At 39.9% G+C, this 16,264-nt stretch overlaps 1 protein-coding gene across 5 annotated transcripts in view; it reads left to right on the top strand.

The window, feature by feature from the left end:
- The window catches only part of LOC126916144 (triokinase/FMN cyclase-like), a 111,604-nt gene that overhangs the window by 84,624 nt on the left and 10,716 nt on the right, over positions 1-16,264 (top strand). For 4 of the 5 annotated variants that reach the window (XM_050721614.1, XM_050721611.1, XM_050721612.1 and 1 more), the window contains one exon: positions 7,959-8,086. The exons of the other annotated variant lie outside the window; for it this stretch is intronic. In XM_050721614.1, coding sequence (XP_050577571.1) covers positions 7,959-8,086 — 128 coding nt within the window. The remainder of the gene's footprint in view (positions 1-7,958; positions 8,087-16,264) is intronic. 5 annotated transcript variants of the gene reach the window in all.

The following is a 16,264-nucleotide window of genomic DNA, read 5'->3' on the forward strand; positions in this document are numbered from 1 at the left end:
TCGCAGGAGTCTTTTTTTTTAAATGTCGGTACGGATTCTTGTAGGGCGATTTGTATATGTTTTTCTATTTCGTCTATGAACGAGTCGATTGGTCTGTCTGTTAGGTTGACATTGTTGTAGATTTTTAGGTCGCAGTTCTGTTCGAGCAGGTTTTGGAACTTTTTCCAATCTGTCTTTTTGTAGTTGTACCTGGGTGTTTCGGTCTGCGTTTCGAGTGTTAGGTAGTCGGATGTGTTTTTGCTTATCTGAAATACTATGGCGTTATGGTCGCTGTCGTAGTCTATGGTTTTGAGAGTGTTATTTGGTCGTAAGTTTTGGAATTTTATTCGGGCGTCTGCTAGGCATATGTCTAGGTAGGAACGTCCTTTTGGGTAAGAAGGTAGCTCGGAGCCATAGAGGTTTGTTTTGTAGAAAATGCTTTTATTGTCTAGCCAGGTTCTGATGGAGTTTCCTCTCGTGTTGTTTATTTCGTTTTTCCAGCTGGTATGTTTGGCGTTAAGGTCACCGGCTATTATGTAGTAGTTTTCCTGTTTGTCGAGCTGTAAAAGTTGGAAGAGATTGTCGAATTCGTCGTTAAATTGTTTCTGGTTTCCGTAGGCTGCGTAGGCTGCGGAGATAAATAAGTTTTCCTTATTGTTTATTTTTATTTTTATGATCGTCGTCTCTAGGATTTTGAAGTTTGTTATTTTGTCGTTTTGTATTGTTTTGAACTTCAGGGGGTTTTTTATGAGGATTGCCGTTCCTCCTCCTTGGGTAGCGTTTGGTCTGTCGTGTCTTATTATAGAGTAGTTTTTGTATTGCACTTTATGTCTATAGTTCAGTTTGGTTTCTGAGATAAGTACTATGTCGGGGGTTTCTTTCTTAATTAGTGTTAGCATGCTGTATCTTTTTTGGTTTGAGATTAGTGAGTTGGCGTTTATTGAGATGATTTTCAGATGTTTAACTTTTATCTGGTTTATTTTTTGCTGTGATTGGTGGACGGGTGGGTTTTGGCTAATCTTCGTCTATATTTTCGATGATGTTGAAGGTGGAATCGATTCTTTCTTCATGTGTATATAGTGCTTTTTTTATTTCGTTTAGTTGTGTTTGTTGGTCGCTTAGAGCTTTTAGAATGCTTTTTTTGAAGTCTTCAATGACATTTATTATGTTTATTTGGGGTGAGTCTATTGTTGGGTTGGGGTTTTGTTTGACTTGTGCCGCTATGTTTGTTACTTGTGGGCTTGTCTTGTTTATACTTGTTCTTTGTTTTACTATGTCCGCGAACTTTAGCTCGGGGACGTACTTACGGCTTATTTTGGCGATTCTTTCGGTTTTTGCTGTTTTTGCTTTGGTGATTTTTTCATTAACTTTTTACGTAATTCGACGAGTTTTGGGCATCCTTTGTATGATGCAGGATGTCCGTAGTTTTTGCAGTTTACGCAGTAGATTTTTTCTTTGCTTACTGCTGCTTCTTTTTTTATTTTGCACTCGCCTGGCCCGTGCGGTTCAGTGCATTTTACACAGCGATAGTTTAGGTTACAGTTTTGTGCTGTGTGGCCTATTCGCTGGCATTTGTAGCACTGCGTGATATCGTTTTTTTTAATTTTTTCCCATGCTATTTTCAGATAGTTAAGTCTGTTTATTTTTAGTAGGTTCCCAATGTTGCTATCGGGGGAGACTTGAACTATATAGATTGGGAGCAATGTGTTGTTCTCCCTTGATTTTCTTGTTGTGAATCGAGTCACTTTGGTGAAGTTAACTTCTTCTATTTTCAGGGCTTTTAAGTCTTCTAGAATTTCTGCTTCTCTGTAGCTGTTTCCTAGCCCTTTTAGCAGGTACGTGTGAGGTTTTTGGGATTTTGGGGTATATGTGTAATAGGCCGTGTTGGCTGCGGTCAGTATTTTTTTTGCTTTCTCGTGGTCATTTAGGTTTTGAAGATAAAGCACATGCTTACCTGCATGGATTCTTTTGATATGGAAATTCTTGATTTTGAGGGAGTTTTCCATGAGTGCTATTGTGTCTTTCGGGTCTTGTAATGTTATGTTGATGGGGGGCGGCCTGGTCCCTTTTGCCGTTGTGGGGGGGTCTGCCTGGTCTTCAGCGGGGTGGCTGGGTGGCAGGCCCTTATGCGTTTGGTTTTTCAGTAACGATAAAGGTTGTGGTGTTTTTTTCGGCGGAGCGGCGGGGGGGGGGGGGGGGGGTGCTTGTCCAGGCGGTATAGCTTTTGCTTGAGGTTATTGGTGACGTGTCCAGGGGAGTGGGCTGTCTGGTTGCCTTTTTCCTTAATACATCGTTTTTTTTTTAATGTTTTCGATAATGGTTTCATGCGGTTGCGGTGTGCAGGGGTCTTGGGCTTGGAGGGCTTCGAATCTGTTTTTTAATGTGATTGCCATTGCTTGAGGTTGTGGGCTTCTTTTTTGTTTCATATTTTCGTTTTTTTCGTCGTGCTCTTCTTGTGAATCGCTTTCTTCTCCTTTTAAATTTTCTTGTTTTGAGTTTATTTTGTTCCTGGTTACCAGGTTTGGAGGCGGATTGAGTTTCCGCGTCTTTTGTGCAGCAGTTCTTATGCTGCTATCTTTAATTATTTGTTGTTTTTCTATCTTTCTTTTGATTCCTTTTTTTGACGAGCTTATGGCGGATTCCGCCTCCTTGGTTTCGATTTCATTCCTTTCTTCTTCTATTTTTATATTTTTTGTAGAGTGGTTGATGTTATCACTATTTTTTTACTGTTTAGCACTCTTTTTGTTTTTCTTTTTTTTTTTTTGCTCTCTCACTGTCTACTATGCACTGTATAGCTTGCCGCGCTCACTGTTAGGGTCTACGCCTGTTTATCCCTTAGGGCCGAGAGGTCCGACCTGCTTGGAGGATTACGGTCAACTGAAGGCGCTAACCACTGCGCTGTCGCCGTCCGACTCTAGTTAGTGTCGAGTGGTGGTATTTGGCTTGTCGAATGCCGCCACAAAAACATTTTTCCAAAAAGATATTACCGACTTCGAAATGCGCTCAAAAGTGAAAAATAATTTTCATCGCATTTATATAAATTAGATACACTAAAAAGTATGAAATAATAATTATTTTATTTACATTCTATTTACACATATAACAACACTCATAACACATGTACCAATGGCTGAGATTACTTATTTACTTACTAAATAGCATATTAGGCATATTACAATTTTCTGCAGGGTGGTGCGAAATTAAAAATACTACTAACATGAAGTCTATTTCCACTTCTAATTGCATGACATTAATAATTGTAACGATTGTATTTTAAATTAGTGATAAATTTGATGTACATATATGTCGGGTTCTCATTATGATTAGGGTTAGGGGCGTGTAACGAATCTTCATTTGGATTGGACATTGTTGTTATGCAATAGAGAAAATATTTACTAGTGCAAATATGATTATTACAGAACTTGACAAGTAACCGTGGTAATTAGATACTCGAGATGCTAATAGCAATGATCTTAGGTTCCACAACGAATTCGCGGTCAACGGGATAACAAATATACTGTCTTCCAAAGCGTAAGAACGACTCCTTGTTAAAGACGTGAACTATCCACTGATCGTAAAGACGTTGTTTTACTCGCTGGTGAGATCGCACGAGAGTCTTTCCGTCACGATGGTGCTGCAAAGGAAAACTGTGATGGGGTGTGTCTAAGGACACGAGATCATCGGATTCGTCGAGGAAAGCCATCATTCGGAAAGTCAGGAAACTGGACGTTCCTGTTAATTGGTTAATTTCTATGTTGGTAGTTGTAGAAGGATGCTAACCGTCCTTGAGAGTTGTTCGTGAGAAACACAGATTTCCCGTATCTTCCTGCAATAGGTGGTAGATTTAGAAACTGTTAGGATAAAGACTGTTTGTCCGTTTGAAGGACCTTAGTTAACAAAATCCTAAGATTTATAGCGGGTCCTCAGACTAGCTGAACGTATACTGTAGAGATGCATCGACATTTGGTCATCTTGCCCGTAAAATAGGGTCTATGTGTGTGGAGCCACGAGACAGAAACCGTTGGAATGTTTACTGTTGAGTGCCGCTACAACCATTTGTTTTTAAGGAGAGTTATACAATTACTCCATACCTCTGTTAGGTAAAAACATTCATCCTGTGACCACGGCTACGTTCAGCGACTGAGTTGCAACTTCGAGCCCAAGCTCACTATCACAAATCTCGGACAATTACAATCGAGTTAAATCATAAAGACAAAAGTATTGGGGATTTTCCCAAGCATTCCGAAGGAGAGGCCTCGGTGTCCTTTCATCTCCGATATATACATATGTCGGAGATGGAAAAACACCGGAACCTGTCCTTGGATTCTCGGGAATACCGTAATGTCGTAATTTAGATTAAACAAATGTCACCCCGATTGTTCGAGATTTATGATAGTGAGCTTGGGCTCGAGGCGACAACCATTCGCCGAACGTAGCCACGGTCAAAGGGATGAACGTTTTATCTAACAAAGGCACAGAGTAACTCTATACCTCTCCTTAAAAGAAATAGTCGTAGCGACACGCGGCAGTAAATATTTCAATGGTTTCTGTCCCGTGGCTCGCCACACGCAGATTCTATACTCCGGGTAAGATGATCTCCAAATGTCAACATACCTCCGCAGTATATGTTTAGCTAACGTGAGGACCCGCAATAAATCTTAAGATTTAATCAAGCAAAGTCCTTCATATAGACATGTAGTCTTTGTTGCAACTACGGGAAGATAGGAGAAACCTATCTTCCACGAACGATGCCCCCCGTCAACAACCTCCCCTCAAGGGCGGCCAGCATCTCTTTCAAAACGCCGATATGGAGATCGACCAATTAGCAACAGCGCTAATTTCCCTCACCTTTGGAACGAAAGCTTTCTTTGACGAATCCGAGGATCTCATGTCCTTAGACCCACCCATTATAGTTTTCCTCGACGGCATCGTCGAGACGGAGAGTTACTCTCCGGTACGATCTCGACGACGATTCAAGTAACTCTCGGATACGTAGTGATTGCCCCATGCATTAACATTGAGTACAACTTAGACGCTAAAGAAGAGTAGAGTTCGTCATCCCGTTGACCGTGGATTCGTTATTGAGCCTAGGATCATCGTCATTAGCTTCTCGAGTATCAAATTATCACGATTACTTGTCCAATTCCATCATGGTCATGTTTGCACTGGTAAATATCTCCTCTATTGCATAATGATCACGTCTAGCGTCAATAGGAATTCGTTTTACGCCCTTAACCCTAACTTTAATCGTAACGCCAACCCGACACATAATTCTACCAAACCCGTACAGGATGTCAAAAATTTATTGGTCATGAATCCTGGAGGTCATTTTACATCTTCAGATTGGTGGAGATCTATTTACTTAAAAAGTGGATTATAAATTGACTTTGAGCATGACTTTTAGGATCGATCATACTGTCGCTATGTGATATATAAAGCCTTGAAGAGGAACACACAAACAGGACTTCCTCTAACTTGTTTGTTTACATTGTTGGACCTCCGCTCTTAACTGAATATAACACCTGTCGACGTAGAGGTGGAAATCAAACTAAACTAAACTGGTTTGAGATGGCTGATAGTGATTCTTGCACGTTTCAATATTATGTCTTATTATTAAGCATGTGCTTTTTCTCCAAGGATGGAGAATTTCTTGATTTCAAATTGGAAGAATTCGGATTGTCGTACACATTCATTTCCATGAACAGATTTGAAATGGTTTCCAATTCGACGATTCAAGGGCCGAATTGAACTATCTGCTGTGTGGCATCTTTTTGGGTATTGCCAATACTCTTTTTATATTAGTCAACACTTCACTCAGTCACTTTTTAAATGATAGCCTCTTTTTATTTTGTATTACAATGTAGAATAGTGTCCATGGCAGTTATCGGAGTTTTTACAAAATTTTATAATCCGCGCCTGCCTATTTCGAACAATGTGTATACTACAAGATTGACTGAATTTATTTCTATTATTTATCTGTCTAAATTATATTATTAAAGGTGCACTTTTAAAGAAATTTAATTTCCTTGATTGTTTCTATTTATCACTTTTTTTATATTTCTTTGATATAAGACATACATGTTAGAGATTAATTTTGTGAATACTTCGTGCCTTCCAGCTTCTGGAGTAAGTGCCGTGCGGTCTCTTAAAAGCTTACCAAAAAGCAACATTACTTTTGCCACTCCGTGGTCAGATCCTTTAAACAAAGCCTCCTATTATCTATTTCTTTATTCTTTGATAATGCAACATCGAGTCGCTTGTCATCAGTCTATCTGTGTGTCAACTTATCCTTCGTCAAACTGTTTCACACATTCTCTAAACAATCATAACATCGACATCTCATAGCTTGGTGACTTCAAGTCGCCGGCTATCGATTTTCTAAACATTTGCTCATGCAATCTGCGGAGGTTCTTACTGAGCACTCGGCCCAGTCATAAATTATTGTAGGGCTAAATAGCGACAGGCTATCACCCATTATATCGGCATGAAGGTGTGTTGCTGCTACATAATGTTTATAACGTAAATAATCTTTTAACATAGTATATTTTAAGGGAATGTAATAAAGGGCAACGCTTAACTAAGTAAATATAGAAGAAACTATTACATATCGTTACACAATTTGCAACTAATATACGCGGTTGCACACAACAGTTTTAATAAATATATGTAGAAATTGAATATAATTGCGGCGAAGGTGTAAAACATGTTTGAAGTACCGATGCCGATGTCACGACCGGCATACTTCAAATCCGATGGACCGATGATGGAGATAAAGATGTGGCAGCCTTGGCGACAATGTATATCACCGAAGTGCCTAATGAATCATCTATATCCTAACGGTCCACCGAATGTTCTAGAAGCGTGACAACGGTCACGTATGTCTACAGGGTAGTGGGGATATTGAGGAATGACAAATAAAGAGGAAACAGATCCCACCGAAAGTTAAATTGTAAGAGCTTCGGTTTTGGAAAGTCACGGCTGGACACTCAGAACCAAATCGCAGTCAGTGTAAACTCAGAGTACAAGAAATAAATTCTCTTGTTTTTTTGTTACCTTATTCTTTTTCTTTTCGTTCGAGCTACCCCCTTTTTTATTTTACGTGACACCGACGTCGCGATGCGATTGAATTGATTACCGAAGGCGACTGTGTGTATGCGAGTGTGTCCAATGAAAAAACGAAATACAGTCTTCGAGTATTGCGTTGAGGTGAATTAAACATTAGGTTTGTTTGATGCAGAAACGAGTGGATGAATATGTAATAGTCAGTTATATTAAAATCGGTACAAATACAAGTACAGATACAGAGATAGTATATGTCAGTTGTAACCGTCGCTCGCTCAATGCTATTATGCCGATCGAAGAAAGGATAACAATATTCTGTCCTAGGGAACACTTTCATAGATATATCGACGGACGTTACCACAAAAAGTTAACCTTTTTATGTAACTCTGATTGAAGATTACAGGAAACAGCAATAACAATCTGTCCAGAGTTCATTTGCCTCTCGACCTTGTAAACCAAAACAATCGTTAGCATTAAAGGCACAATAATATCGGTCTCTCCCAAATTCGAATTTTCCGTAGACCTTTTTTACTCTCACGTGCCACTACAGCGTGAAAAGAACGATCATGTGTTGAAATATTCTTTTTTATTATTATATTAATTTGAAATTTTCTTGGCTTATTTCTTTCAAGCAAAACTTTCAATCATTCCTACATATATAAGAGATATTTTATTTAAATAACATATGATGCTGTAAAATAATGTATATTTACTTTACATGTTAATAAAAGTAGCCTTTTTATAGGATGTATGAATATTTTTATAATAATTAAATTTCGCGACTAATTAATGATATCCCTTTAAGATATGTCTAAAATTGAAAAATAAAATGTTGTATGTATATGTGAAAAGATCATTTATACATATTAATATCAATTTGCTATAACACTATTTAAATACTTTTTGTGTTTTATTAGGTTGATGCTCTCAATGCATTCTGTGATACTTTTGAAAACCTGTTGCACAAGCCATTAGTAGAAATTTGTGATGCATTAAAGGTAGTAACTTGGCAAGCATGTGAATCCACGAAGAATATGAAAGCTAAGTAAGTGCAGAACAGTTTATATATTTTTTGCAGAACAATCAAAATTTTTTAGCGATAATTATTTTATATTATTTCTACATAATGATGTAGATTTTGTATGTTATGTCGAGTCGGAAGGTTTTGATAACAAGCTTGGATCGTGGGTTGTCATAAGCCCGAACACTCTTGAAAATGTGCACTACTATAATTGTTTATAAATAAGTTTACATCGAACTGAACGTATGTATTCTAGATTTTATTTCATAGCAATTAATTTTACAAACTTTATTTCTTTAAAAGTCATAATGATCAACACTATAAATTGAGAAATGAAAAAAAAATGATGAGAATGGGAGTGTTTTTTAATTTTCATACATTTTTTAATTTACATTATTTTTTATAATTATTAATACTATCGTTTACTTTGTTATAAATAAATTTGTAGAGGTAAGTCAATTGTTTCCTCAGAAGTTGTATATAGGGTGTCCTTAAAATCGTGGTATAATCGGCCGGACGGTGACCTACATGTGAAAATAAATCTAGAAAAATTAATCACATTTTTTAATTTAAAGCTGCATTCTCGAAAAAGATTTTTTTTTATTTACAAGTATTTTACAATCAATTGTCGCATTGAGAATTTTGAGCATGGTTTCTCTGGCGTGGCGCAGTGACATGGCTAATTATTTACAATAAGTTAATACTTATTATAGATAAGTATAATTTATAAATAATTATTATAAGTAAATAAATATTACTTATTAAAAATATCTAGTTGAATCTTGTGCTTAGGTCTAACGGATAATGTTTTTTTAGCCTGCGGATCTGGTCCGATATATTAAGTAATTTAGTAATTAAGGCGTTTCTACGTTTGTTGACTCTTTTGCTATATCTATTGCTATATTTTGTTATTTCTTCTTTGACTGTGGGTATCTTGAGGTCGCGATGTATTGCTTCGTTGGTAACATACCAAGGTGCATTTATTAGGGATCCTAGCGTTTTCGATTGCAAGAGTTGAAGTATTTCAATGTTGGAATTACTTGCTGTTCCCCATAGTTGGATTCCGTAGGTCCAGACAGATTTTATTATGGTATTATGGAGTGTAATTTTGTTCTGCGTGCCTAGGTTAGAACGTCGGCCAATGAGCCAGTAGAATTTTTTAAGTTTAACCTTGAGTTGCTTCGATTTGTCTATGATGTGTTGTTTCCATGTTAATCTCCTGTCCAGAGTCATGTCCAGGTATCTGACTGAATCCTTGTTAGGAATTGTTATATTGTTAACGGTCACTGAGGGTAAGTTTGTTTTCGCAGCGTGAAGGTTGCATGTGCGGATTTGTTTTCGTTAATTTTGAAGCCCCATTTGTGAAACCACTTTTCCATAGAATTGAGATATCTCTGGAGAATTAATGATACAATTATCGGCTTTGCGTGGGATGCTAATAGCGCTGTGTCGTCAGCAAATGTCGCTACAGTTATCTCTGTTAATATTGGTAAATCGGCAGTGTAGATGGAGAACAGCAGGGGCCCGAGGACACTACCTTGGGGTATGCCAGCTTCTATTGGGAATGTTGTGGTAATGGCGTCTACGGAATTAATGAAGTCTTTTTACGGAATTAACCAGTCTTTTGGTCAGGTAGGACTTTAGGATGGAGTAGTAAGTGTGTGGTAGGACTTTTTTAAGTTTGTAAAGAAACTCTTCATGCCATACTTTGTCGAATGCCTGTTGAATATCAAGGAATACCACTGAGCAGTATTTTTTCTTTTCGAGGGTTTGGCTGATATTGTCTGTTATTCGGTGGATTTGTTCTATTGTGGAATGTTGCTTCCGAAAACCAAATTGATGATCTGGCAGTGTTTTCAGATCCTCAAGGAGTGGAAGGAGTCGATTCGTTAGCAACTTTTCGAATAGTTTTGACAAAGTGGGTAAAAGACTAATTGGGCGATAGGAGTTAGTAGCTAGTTTCGTGTATTGGTTTTCCGGGTTTAGGGATGAGCGTAATCAGTGATATTTTCCAGGACTTAGGATAGTATTCAAGGCGAAGAATTGCGTTAAAAATTGATGTGATGAGTACAATCCCTTTTATGGGAAGTTCCTTGATTGCTTTATTGCATATTCTTTTAAATATATAATGGGGATATTCATGTAAACTCCCTAAGAGTTCAAACACGGATAAACAAAAGGACTTTCTCTGTTTAACGGACAATATGACCTTATTTGTCGTTACGAACAACCGATTTTCCAAACAGTCATTCCACAGACGGACAGTTAGAGAACAAGAAGGATTTCGAGCGTTAGAAATAGACACGATCATAAGAAAGAAATTATTATTTAGAGTATTGGAGATTGACAGAGGAAGAGTGGTAGTTTAGGACGTGAAAAATCGATTCTCGATTTTCAGGTAGACCTTGTACAAAGCTTTGTTATTTATTCTTATATATTGTTATTAATTATCATTAATTGTTGTTTAACTCTGTATTTTATCTAAGCATTGTTACAATAAACTCGATTTTCAGAATTCAGAATCGATCCCTGAATTATACGAGAATTGAACATTATATTCATGTTTGCTGATAGAAGTCTTAGTAGATGTATTTTCGAGCTATCGCGGGGAGACGCGGTCGCGAGAATACGCGTCAACGGGAGTCGTAAATTCCCGTTACGATTGTAATAATCGACACCACGAATTGTTCGATCCCCTTATTTCGGTTAGGATAATAGGGATGGTCGTTGTAGTATAACACTGTGATTCACAGAGTTATAAATATATATATTTCCAACACTTTGTACAATCACACAAATTAGTAACGCCGTTGATTAAGATACAGGTAACGAAGAAAAGGACTATTCGTAGATGAGAGAACCCGTGTATATGTTGACTTTGATTAATTAGCGAGACACTTTGAGAGCCGTCGGAACTCTCGGACCTGTAGGTACTGTGAGAGCTGTAGGAACTCTCGAACCTCTAGGCACCGTGAGAGCTGAAGGAACTGTCAGAACTCCAGGCACTGTGAGAGCCGAAGGAACTCTGAAGTTCGTTCTGATCTGATTACGGAGGAAAGCTCGGTATGGGTGTTCCATTTGAACCAAGAACGCGGATTCGTTGCTCACATTTTTAGTTAGAAAAGTGAGGGCAATGATCCGCGATGCCGATTGGTTATGACCACTGTTAGGAATGAAGATGGGAGGAAGAAGCCTCCTACCAACGTGGTTCATGGGCGACATTGTTTATGGGAAAAACCAGCTTTTCCGTTAGGCAACTATTTCGTTTTTCCCATTAGGTAATTACCTCCTTTCTCCGTAATTTGGAAGAATGTACAATAAACCTAAGGACTTTTTAAGTACCAGTTATAAACCGAAAATACTTGCAGGATTAAAGGTTCCTGCAAGCTAATAAGACTCGGTTTATGGTGGGGCCTTAGGTTTATTGACGGTTTCTCTAACGGTGCTTGGGCCTTGACGGGCAGACAATGAAGGACGTCGCGCGGACCTTTTCATGCGACGTAACAGTGGGTGTGGAGGAGTCGATAGCGTTTATTATGCTTGTGTTTAAGTATTCCGTGGCTGTTTCGATATCTTCATTTGTTTTTAAGGAAATTAAGGCTGAAGTTGAGTGATTAAAGAGCTCTCTAAAGAGCTGCCAGTTAGTGCGTCGGTTATGAATAAAGCCATTAGGTGGATTCTCAATAATTGTTGAGCTAATTGTTGCTATTACGGAGGAGTGGTCGGAAGAGAGTTCAGCCGAGGAGTTGATTTGGACATATCTAGGCGAGATATTTTTGGTTATGAAGAAGTCGAGTAAAGCAGGGATTTTGTTAGTGTCAGTGGGCCAGTATGTGGGTTCATATGTGGTGAGGTAGTTGAGATTGTTGTTGTTTATGCTACTCAAGAGATTTTTGCCTCTTACTGTGACAAGTCTGCTGCCCCATTGGATATGTTTGGCGTTATGGTCTCCTCCAGCTATGAATCTATTGCCCAGGGTATCAAGGAAGTTATCAAAGTCTTCTTTAGCAATGGAGTGTCTGGGAGGACAATATACTGCTGAAGTGGTGATTATACCATGGCAGTCTTCTATTGCTACGTTTGTAGCTTGGAAGTAGTCCTCCTGGAACGATGGAAGCTCGGAATGCTTAATGCTGGCTTTGATAATAATTCCGATGCTGCCGTGGGCCTTTCCATTGGGATGTTGGGTATGGTAGAAATTATAACCGTTTTTGTCGGTGAAGTGAGTTTCAGATATGAGCATTACGTCGATTTGCTGTTGTTTTAAGAAGAGTTCTAGTTCGAATTTGTGTTGAGCTAAATCGTTGGCATTTCAAAAAACCCACAGTTCGTTCGTGAGCGCCGAGGCGTGCAGACGTGCCCGGCAAAGTCCACAAAGTAGCAAGTACCATCCAGTTGCTGCTGAGTGCCGAGACGTGCAGACGTGTGTCTAGTGCCCTGTGAAGTTCACAAAACTCCACGTGACGCCCAGCTGACGAAAGCAAATCCAACTAACCTAGCCAGGGGTTAACAGCCTCTCGACTAGTTCTTTCACACTGAACTAACTAGCTCGATGATGGCTCTATCATTTCCAACAGGCTCCCCGGAGCAAAATTATAACACCGCCATGTTTCCTCCCCCGTGGCAAGAGGGCAACGCAACTATCCTGGTAAATGACCACCACACGAAAAAACGAAAGCTCGAACCGACCAAGACAAATGTAAACAAGATTCAAACCAAACCATCAGCCAGCCAAGTGACTACCTACAATAGATTCTCAATTCTGGAGTCCACGGAAGACTCCATGATTACAACCGAAGAGGTAAATAATCTCCATACTCAAAGAATTCCCCCTCCCCCACCGATATTCATTAACGACGTAATCGACATACAGTCAATGATTAAAACTATCGAAAAAGACATCAGCAAAGAAGACTACAAGCTAAAGATTAACAACAACCAAGTGAAAATACTGCCGTCCCACCCAGACGCCTATAGAAAGTTAACCAAGCTATTAAAAACGTTAAACGCCAAATTCCACACATACCAGCTCAAACAAGAAAGACCATTTCGAGTGGTGCTGCGCAATATCCATCACTCAGTCGATCTAGACGAACTAAAATGTGAACTGTCAAATCACGGCCACGAAGTAACTAACATCAGTAACATTAGGCATAGAATCACAAAAAACCCACTATCCTTATTTTTTATAGACCTAAAACAAAAAACAAACAATAAAGAAATCTACAATATCAATCGGCTGATGAACTCCATAGTTAAGTTCGAGCCACCTCTTGTAAAGAAAGAAATAATACAATGCAAGAGGTGTCAAAGGTACGGCCACACGCAGAAGTACTGCAATCACAACTTCCGGTGCGTAAAATGTGCAGGTAACCACCCCACTGACCAATGCACTAAATCCCCGGAAACCCCCGCCAAGTGTATCCACTGTCAAGGGGAGCATCCTGCGAACTACAAAGGATGCTCAGCCTACAAATCGCTACATAATATAAAGTATCCAAAACTGAGACCCAAGGACATAAACATACATGAACCTAAACCCCAAAAACTCACCACACCAACAGTATCCTATGCGCAGGCAACGCAAGGAAACGTGTACAACTCGAAAACACACAGTGTACACACAGAAAATAGAATTCCCACCCCACCAAGCACTGACAACTTTACCAGACTCGAAAAACTTATCGAGAAGCAAACTGAGCAAATTAACAACTTGCTGTCACTACTCACACGCTTCATGGACAAATTCATAAGCACAGAAGCAAAATAAAACCAATGCGAATAGCTCTGTGCAACGCCAACGGTCTAGCTCAGCACAAAGCCAAACTAGAACTATTCTTAAAACAACAGCAAATCGATGTGATGCTCATATCCGAAACCCACTTCACCGACAAAAACTACCTCAAAATACACGGCTACAACTTCTACCACACCCAACACCCCAGCGGAAAGGCTCACGGCGGCACCGGAATCATAATCAAGTCAAACATCAAGCACTACGAACTCCAACCATTCCAGAAAGACTACCTCCAAGCAACAAACGTAGCAATAGAAGACTGTCATGGTACAATCACCACCTCAGCTGTATACTGCCCTCCCAGACACTCCATCGCCAAAGAAGACTTTGACCACTTCCTGGACACCCTGGGCAGCAAATTCATAGCCGGAGGAGACTACAACGCTAAACACACCCAATGGGGCAGCAGACTGGATACAGTAAGAGGCAAAAACCTCCTCAACAGCATACTAACCAACAACCTCAACTACCTTACCACGTACGAACCCACACACTGGCCCACCGACACAAACAAAATACCCGATCTCCTTGATTTCTTCATAACCAAAAATATCTCGTCAAGACACGTCCAAATCAATTCCTTGGCTGATCTCTCCTCTGATCATTCCCCCGTGATAGTAACAGTCAGTTCAACTATCATCGAGAATACACATAATGGCTCCATTCATAACCAACACACCAACTGGCAGCTCTTTAGAGAAGTCTTTACCCACACAACTTCAGCCTCAACCTCACTAAAAACCAATGATGAAATCGAAGCAGCCACGGAATACCTAAATGCGAGCATAATAAACGCTATCCGCGTCTCCACACCGGCAAAAACGTCCACCAGCAACCACGAATACCCCCAGTACATACTAAAAAAAATAGCAGAAAAACGTAGACTAAGAAGGATATGGCAGACCCATAGAACACCGGAGGACAAACGCAAACTAAACAACGCAACTAGAAAACTATCCAAAACCATAAAGAACTACAATAATGACCGTTTTCACAAATATCTCGCCAGCCTGTCCCCCACAGCCGACTCAAACTACTCACTATGGAAAGCCTCCAGGAAACTCACGCGCCCCCCACAAATAATACCTCCAATCCGCCGCCCGCAGGGTGGAAGGGCGCGTAGCCCTATAGAAAAAGCCAACCTATTTGCCAAACAATTGACTGAAGTATTCCAACCCCATTCCTCCATAGCCGCAGCGGACGTCACCGAATACCTGCACACTCCCTTCCAAATGTCCCCTCCTATTCAACCCTTCACTTCTGCAGAGATCATAGAAGCAATCAGTCGCCTAAACCCCAAGAAAGCAGCAGGTCACGACCAAATAGGAAATAAAGCAATCAAGGAACTTCCCATAAAAGGGATTGCACTCATCGCATCAATCTTTAACGCCATCCTCCGCCTTCAACACTTTCCCAAGGTTTGGAAAATCTCACTAATCACCCTCATCCCTAAACCCGGTAAACCAATATATGAAACCACCTCCTATCGCCCAATCAGTCTTTTACCTACCCTGTCTAAACTATTCGAGAGGATGCTCACGAATCGTCTCCTCCCACTCATAGAAGAATTGAAAACACTCCCAGACCACCAATTCGGCTTCCGAAAACAACACTCAACAGTAGAGCAAATCCACCGCATAACCCACATAATCAGCCAAACCCTTGAAAAGAAAAAATACTGTTCAGCGGTATTCCTAGACATCCAACAGGCATTCGACAAAGTATGGCATGAAGGGCTACTCTACAAGCTTAAAAAAATCCTACCCCACCCATACTACTCCATCTTAAAATCCTACCTAACCAACAGACAATTCATAGTTAAATGTCTAGGCGCCACTTCCGCAACATTCCCAATAAAATCCGGCATACCGCAAGGTAGTGTCCTCGGACCCCTACTATTCTCCATCTACACTGCCGACTTACCCATATCAAACGAGGTAACAATAGCAACATTTGCCGACGACACAGCACTATTAGCTACCCACGCAGACCCGGCAATTGCCTCATCCACTCTCCAGCGAAGTCTCGACTCCATGGAAAAGTGGTTCCAAAAATGGGGTTTTAAAATAAACGAAAAAAAATCCTCCCATGTAACCTTCACGCTCCGAAAACAAACCTGCCCCCAGGTCACCATTAACAACACAATAATCCCAAGCAAGGACTCCGTAAGATACCTGGGCATGACCCTGGACAGGAGGCTAACTTGGGAAAAACATATCTCCGAAAAAACAAAGCAACTAAAGGAAAAACTAAGAAAATTCTATTGGCTCACGGGCCGACGCTCCAAACTAAACATACAGAACAAAATAACCCTCTACAAGGCCGTAATAAAACCTGTCTGGACCTACGGAATCCAACTATGGGGAACAGCAAGTAACTCCAACATTGAGATACTCCAACGCTTC

This window comes from Bombus affinis, chromosome 5 (assembly GCF_024516045.1).
Source record: "Bombus affinis isolate iyBomAffi1 chromosome 5, iyBomAffi1.2, whole genome shotgun sequence".
NCBI lineage: Eukaryota > Metazoa > Arthropoda > Insecta > Hymenoptera > Apidae > Bombus > Bombus affinis.